Source organism: Sinocyclocheilus rhinocerous, unplaced genomic scaffold (assembly GCF_001515625.1).
Source record: "Sinocyclocheilus rhinocerous isolate Xijiao unplaced genomic scaffold, SAMN03320098_v1.1 scaffold851, whole genome shotgun sequence".
In the NCBI taxonomy this organism is placed as follows: Eukaryota; Metazoa; Chordata; class Actinopteri; order Cypriniformes; family Cyprinidae; genus Sinocyclocheilus; species Sinocyclocheilus rhinocerous.
In genome coordinates, this window is record NW_015624573.1 from 149,837 (window position 1) to 156,710 (window position 6,874).

General features: G+C 35.6%; 2 protein-coding genes across 2 annotated transcripts in view; both read right to left on the reverse strand.

The window, feature by feature from the left end:
- Positions 1-1,386: 1,386 nt before the first annotated feature.
- Positions 1,387-5,803, reverse strand: LOC107744319 (solute carrier family 22 member 7). Its single transcript, XM_016557896.1, has 10 exons — positions 5,423-5,803; positions 5,229-5,332; positions 4,396-4,550; positions 4,075-4,243; positions 3,795-3,918; positions 3,197-3,306; positions 2,882-3,096; positions 2,638-2,746; positions 1,766-1,972; positions 1,387-1,665 (listed from the first exon to the last, which is right to left on the reverse strand). The coding sequence occupies exons 1-10, from the start codon at positions 5,801-5,803 to the stop codon at positions 1,566-1,568; spliced, it is 1,674 nt and encodes a 557-aa protein (XP_016413382.1). The 3' UTR covers positions 1,387-1,565.
- A 702-nt stretch (positions 5,804-6,505) lies between these two features.
- The window catches only part of slc22a7b.1 (solute carrier family 22 member 7b, tandem duplicate 1), a 7,027-nt gene continuing 6,658 nt past the window's right edge, over positions 6,506-6,874 (reverse strand). Inside the window, exon 10 of the mRNA XM_016557919.1 lies at positions 6,506-6,575. Within this exon, the coding sequence (XP_016413405.1) occupies positions 6,521-6,575 (55 nt within the window). The 3' untranslated portion in view covers positions 6,506-6,520. The remainder of the gene's footprint in view (positions 6,576-6,874) is intronic.

A 6,874-nucleotide genomic window follows, 5' to 3' on the forward strand; every position in this document is an offset into this window, starting at 1 on the left:
AATAAAACTACATCTTCTGTCAGAGTTAAGAAGGATTTTCTTAGATAAAACGAGAACCATTTATTTGTCATCTAAATGCTAACAGATTAATTTAGAAAGAGTAGAAAAGCATAAACACATTAGGTGATGCTGACAGATTGGGTTGTTTGTATGGTCATTTGTACAGATTAACTTTTGTTATCATTGAACTGCACTGATCTATGCTTAGAAAACCTTTCAGACAGCTGTTATCCAACAAGCTCATTGTGCAAGGATTTGTGGTTCACAAAACTTGTGATTAAATCAAAGTTATGCCTTTAATTTGACACTTCGTGTTGTATGCATAGGCCCAAAGAAAGAAATCAATTCATTAATCTTTCTCTACAGACATAAACACTTACATTCTGCACTTTATAAACACTTTTTGTGAAGCACTAGGGCAAGATTCCAGATTACTGATTAATGAACAGTAAACTCAGGTTTCAAGTTTCATAACATATTTACTTCCATTATCCCAGACGAAGCACCTTGATTAAACTGTACATATAATGTTAGTAAACCAGTGCAAAACCTGGCTTTTTTTCTTCTTCTTCTTTTGGCTACATTTCCAGGCAGTGTTGGGGATAACACATTACAAGTAATGCAAATTACGTAATCAGATTACTTTTTTCAAGTAACTAGTAAACTAATGCATTCTTTTTAAATATTGGAATTACTTTTTCAAATAAGTAATGCAAGTTACTTTGTTTTCCAATTTATTCACTGACACCTCTTCTGTCCCGTATTAAAGGAGAAATTGGGAATGAATACAGAGGCACTTCCTTCAGCCTGAGGCTTATTAATTTCACTTTTGAAAGGGCCTTTACAGTTGCCAAAAATATAACTTACTGAGTTTTTTGTTATTAAAAAACAAATAAGCAAGCCTAGCCCTGATGACAAAAAGTAACGCAAAAGTAAAGTAATGAATTACTTTCCATAAAAATTAACTAAGTAATGCAATTACCCAGCGGGCACCTTGATATCAATTTTCATGTCAAATATTGGTCAAGACTTGATGCTGTAACCATTTAAATTTGGACGGCAATTTCTTCCAGTGGTAATTTGGTGAAAACAGGAAGTTAATCCCACACTGAAAATGTTTAATGTTTATGTAATATATTTGATGTTCAATTTACATCAAATCTAAGTCATGTCAAGTTTTTGATGTCAGTTTGATTTACATATTTGACCTGTTTTTTTTTTTTTTACGTTAATTTTGATTAATCTTTTCAAAATCAATTGCCCACTGTGTAGTTACTTGTTATGGAGTAACACAATATTGTAATCCATTACTTTTTGAAGTAACTTTCCCCAACACCGTTTCCAAGCACAAATTATTTCTTGCCCTGTAAAAACAGAAAGGCCTGTGAGCTATTCCTCCTATAGTATTCCTTTATATGTGGATTAGTGAGTCACACAAATCTGACAAAAACATCACAATGAGGAAAACATGCAACATCTCCCTTCAAATTTCTCTTTCAATGTTTTAATTAAATGATGACACATAAATAGGGTTATGGATAAAAAAAAAAACAATTCTACTACAGTTATGTGTTCTGCACAATTAAATTGTCTTTCCATTTCAACCTACTGCTTTCTTTTTCATCCATTTTTTGATCTTGTAGTGGCAAGTCATCAGTGCCCTTCCTGTAATTTAAAACAACAAAATGGACATTCTTCGAATTGCAAATGATTATGCTTAAGGGTTCAGTTTCCCAGACTAGACAGTTTTTCCACATAACCGTACCTGATTCCCTCGACATCCTCTATAGTCTCCGGCAGACACCTGCCTCGTGTCTCAGGTAATAGATAAGCCACAAAAGCAGCAGAGAGGCCAAGAGAAGACAAGATGACTTGAGAGAAATGGTTCCAAACATCATCCGACAGCAGGATCAGAGGAGCCACAGACACACCAAGACGTGCCACAAAGGAGTTATAGCCCATCCCATTTTGCCTATATTTTGCATTTATAAGTATATTTTTAATTCAACTTCAAAAAAAAAAAAAACTATAAATATTTACCATTTACAGTTTTACACTACTGTTCAAAAGTTTGGGGAAGATTTTTTCTTCTGTTTTATTCAACAAGGAGGCAATAAATTGATCAAAAGTGACAGTAAAGACATCTATAATGTATGTTACAACAGATTTCTGTTTGTTCTTTTGAACTTTTAATCCATCAAAGAATGGTAAAAAATGTACGAGTTTCCACAAAAAATGTAAGCAGCACGACTGTTTTCAACATTGATGATAAAATGTTTCTTAAGCAACAAATCAAGATATTATAATGATTTCTGAAGGATCATGTGACATTGAAGTCTGGAGTAATGGTTACTGAAAATTCAGCTTTGCCATCACAGGAATAAATTATGTTTTAATATATTAAAAAAGTTAAATAGTATAATATAATAATTGTAATAATATTTCACAATATAACTGGTTTTACTGTATTTTGATCAAATAAATGCAGCATTGGTGAGTGTAACAGACTTCTTTCAAAAACTTTCAAAAATCTGACTGACCCCAAACCATTCAAATGTAGTGTAGCTTTTGGCACTAGATTTTTTTTACTACTCATTTTTACTACAGTATAATTTTGAATGAAACTGGTTTTCATACCTGACAACAGTGGGGTAAAGCTCAGAGCTGTACAAAATAACTGTGCCAAAAGACGTGGCTGAGCAGCCTTTTCCCAGCACAGCAATCACCGTACGAGCCACTGACTTATCTGAATGGCAAGAGAAAGAAACACTGTTGCACTAGATCTTGTCATAGGCCAATATGTGGCAATATGTCAAAGGGCAAACTGTATACATTGTCATTTCACTCTTCATGTTAAAAGATCTGTAAGTAAGGCTCTCACCTTTGGGAATGAATATATTAATCATCAGGCTGATTCCAACAAACAGCAGTGATCCAGCCTGAGTTATGCGTCTTCCAAACTTATCCAGCAGATAATAGATGCTCAGTTTAGCAGGAATTTCAATGGCTCCATACACAAACTGAGTGAGATACCTATTTAGTCCAAAGCTTGAAATGTTGAAACTAATTCCATAGGCAACAGTGGCAACAGCAAACCTGGCAGTGAAAAATCCAGCAGAAACATGAGATTTATCTGAACATCCTTTTACTGATGGAACTGTTGTGTGTGTTTGTGATTTGATAGTTCACTACACACCAGGTGATTCCAGTGAGTAAGGCCAGTTTCCTCATCTTAGGAGTCCTAACCAGATCCAGGTATGAATACTTCCTGTTTCCTCTGTCAATAACTATGATTTTAGCCAAATTCTATAGAAAGACAAAGAGAAAAACAAATACGTTCAAACATGTCAGCAAACTGCTAAAATAAGAGCAAGGAAAAAAAATACAGTCCCTGACTCCTTTTACTTTCTCATGCATGTTACTGAGATTTTTATTTTAAACCATTTTTATGACTTAATTTTCCTGTGAAACAACAGAATTCTCTCTGGTGACATATGCTTGACTTCTCCAATCATCTTGTCTGCTTGAAAACTGTCCTTTTCTTACAATCGACAGCAAGCTGGCATTCAGATCTGCCTCCATCCAATCAACAACTGATGGATAGAACCAAGCTACATTTTTTTCTTTTTCAATAATCTGTTTCACATCAACTTTACTAAGGAGGGAGAAAGTTTGTGCCATTGTTAATACTGTGCCATTCTTAATAAAAATATATTTCTGGTATTTTAAAATAAAATATATTTCTTCACTGCCATTTTAGATTTCCTTCTGGAAATTCAATGAGATGCTCTCACCTCAGGTTTTATGCTGACAACAACTTCCTTTTTACGATTCATGACAGCACATTTATGAAGATAATAATGAGCTTTATCCACCCTCCCGTTAGCTATCAGCCACCGCGCTGACTCTGGAACCCACCTATAACAACATCAAAATTCATATTTATGAAATGTAAAGTATTTTATATTGAGAACGTGCAGCAAGCTACTTTTTGAAAAAGGTACATTACATGTACCAAATGATTTTCAGATGTTTTCTATGACCTCTATTTAGGTTTGGTTTATTTATACTCACCACCAAGTGATTATGGCAGTAACGGTGGGCAATGAGATGGCAACAGTCAGCCATCTCCAGTCTCGAATGAAGTATGCAACCAGTGGAAAGCTCATGAAGGCAAATGTCCAAGAGAGGCTGTCAATCACCCCAACCAGCTTTCTGTGTTTAATGCTCACCCACTCCACATCTGATGAAGAACAAATCAACAAAAGAACGTATACACACACTTTGCCAATTAGAGTGATTCAGTGATCTTCATTTTAGAAACATTATTGTGTGTTTTTTGAGAGCCTCAATAATTATAAAGTCAAAGCAATTTAAAAAGAGAGTGATTCTCACTGAGTATAGTGGAGATGATGACACTGCCAGTAATGGTGAATCCAGTGAAGAATCTCAGCACCGCAAACATGATGAAGGAGGAGGAAAAAGCACTACACAATCCAAATCCCATTCCTAACATATGTGACACCAGCAGCATTGGCTTACGCCCAAACCTGAGCAGAAACAGACATGTATCCACTTAAAAACACTCAAGTGCAAACACCCCCAATTTTTTTTGATTGATTAGATCAGTGGTTCTCAAACCTGTCCTGGAGTACCCCCAGCCCTGCACATTTTGTATGTCTCCCTCATCTATCACACCTGATTCAACTCATCAGCGGAGACTGCAAGACCTGAAGTGGGTGTGTCAGATATAGGGAGACATACAAAATGTGCAGTGCTGGGGGTACTTCATGGAGAGGTTTGAGAACCACTGGATTCGATTATTTGGAAAAATGTCCAGTGTGTTTCTAATGCAGCTGAGATTAATTTAAATAGATAGTTTACCCAAAAATTTAAATTATGCTGTTCCAAACATGTAAGACCTTTCTTTCTTCTGTGGAACATATAAAAAGAGGTTTTGAGAAATGTCTCTCAAGCATTGATTTCCATATAATTGGAAATCAATGCTGAACCGATGTTTGCAAACGTTCCTTTTTCATGTTCTGCAGAAGAAAGAAACTCATACAGGTTTGGAACGATATGAGGGTTAGCAAATCATGACAGAATTGTCATGTTTGGGTGAACTATCCCTTTAAGCAACTGTGCTAGTTTTTGCTAATTCTAAACTAACATTTCCATGATTTATGTAAACCTCAAAAACCTCATTAAACCAATTTAGCTGCACCAACATTGCACTCAAGCTCCCGAAAGCAGCTGCTCCAAACATGACCCCAATGAAGAAGATGGTGGTTGTTAATCTGCTCAATGCTCTTTTGTCACACACTAAATCCCACTGAAAGACACAAAAAAGATAGAGGTCACAACTTGAGAAAAGTACAAAGTGTATCATCAGTAATAAATAAAAAAGCAAGAGTCTTCTCACCTGTGTGGCGAGAGTGCTGATGAACGTGCTGTTGTCATACTCCCATCCATTCTGGCACTGGACTACAGCAACCTCTGAGGGGCTGGAGAAGTTTGACAGCAGGTGGAATTGAGGATAAGAGAACATGTGACAGGAAGCAGGAGTCCCATCATCCTGCACTGGAATACTGACAGTCAGTCTCTCCTCCTGAGTCAGGTTCTCAAAGATCTCGTCAACATCCAGAGAGCTGATGCTGCAATGATGAGAAGGGATAACAGCAATGAAGTTGCCTAACAGGAAGTGACACGCGAGACTAAATCGCCCAAAGAAATTGATGCACAGGACCATCTTCTGGAACCTTCCAAATCCATTAATTTCTGAGAGAAGATCTTCGAACTTCATTCTTGCGCTCTGTTGTGTTCGACCTGGTTGAGGATCTGTCTCACCTGGCTCTTTTGTTTGTACCTCACAGTCATAACACTCTAAAGGAGGGAAATGGTTAACAGAGGGAATGTCTAAAGCTTTGTGGAACATTTGTAAAAATTAAACCCTTTGGTTGAAACTTTACATTGTGGTGATTTTACAATAGATGTTTATTCTTGCTTTGTCATTCTGAGATTATCATAACTTTGCCCTCAAGGCAGCCACAGTTTGTTGACTTGTAACACGAATGTAACAAATTTTATCTTTACTGTGACATCTGGTTTAAAAGAAAGAAATTAAAGAATGAAAGAAATTCATATTTGATTGCGGCAAGTATGTATTAAAGGCATTTATAATGTTACAAAAGATTTCTGTTTTAAATAAATGCTGTTCTTCTAACAAAAATATAAAGCAGCACAATGTTTCAAATCCTGATAATAAAAATATAGATTTATATGTTTCTTGAGCACCAAATCATAATCATCAGAATGATTTCTGAAGGATCATGTGACACTAAAGACTGGAGTAATGGCTGCTGAAAATTCAGCTTTTCCATAACAGGAATTATATATATAAGGTTTATATACTCTATAAGGTTTTGTAGTTTGTCACAAGAATAATAAGAACTTATTAAATAAAGACCAAGACAATTCAGCGATGAATTTGATTTTTATTAGTTTCATCTTCTCTACAGTTTCACTTTGTCTGCTTGTAAGGCTCCATTCCAAGTTGTGAACACACTGATCTTTTCCTGAGTAACAAATAAAATAAAAATATGTTATATTTTTACATCAAGTTTAGAACATTGCAAGATATTTTAAAGGGGTCATATGATGCTGCTAAAAAGAACATTATTTTGTGTATTTGGTGTAATGAAATGTGTTTATGCGGTTTAAAGTAAAAAAAACACATTATTTTCCACATACTGTATATTATTGTTTCTCCTCTATGCCCCGCCTTTTTGAAACGCGTCGATTTTTACAAAACTAATCGGTCTGAAAAGCGAGGTGTGCTCTGATTAGCCAGCTATCCAGTGCGTTGTGATTGACC

Excerpts from the sequence above, each read along its gene's own strand:
- LOC107744319 (XM_016557896.1), bottom strand. The coding sequence starts at position 5,803 with ATGAAGTTCGAAGATCTTCTCTCAGAAATTAATGGATTTGGAAGGTTC. Across the intron at positions 3,919-4,074 it reads ACTGCCATAATCACTTGGTG|GTGGGTTCCAGAGTCAGCGC; the intron begins GTGAGTATAAAT and ends ATGTTGTTATAG. Across the intron at positions 3,097-3,196 it reads TTACTCACTGGAATCACCTG|GTTTGCTGTTGCCACTGTTG; the intron begins GTGTGTAGTGAA and ends TTTCACTGCCAG.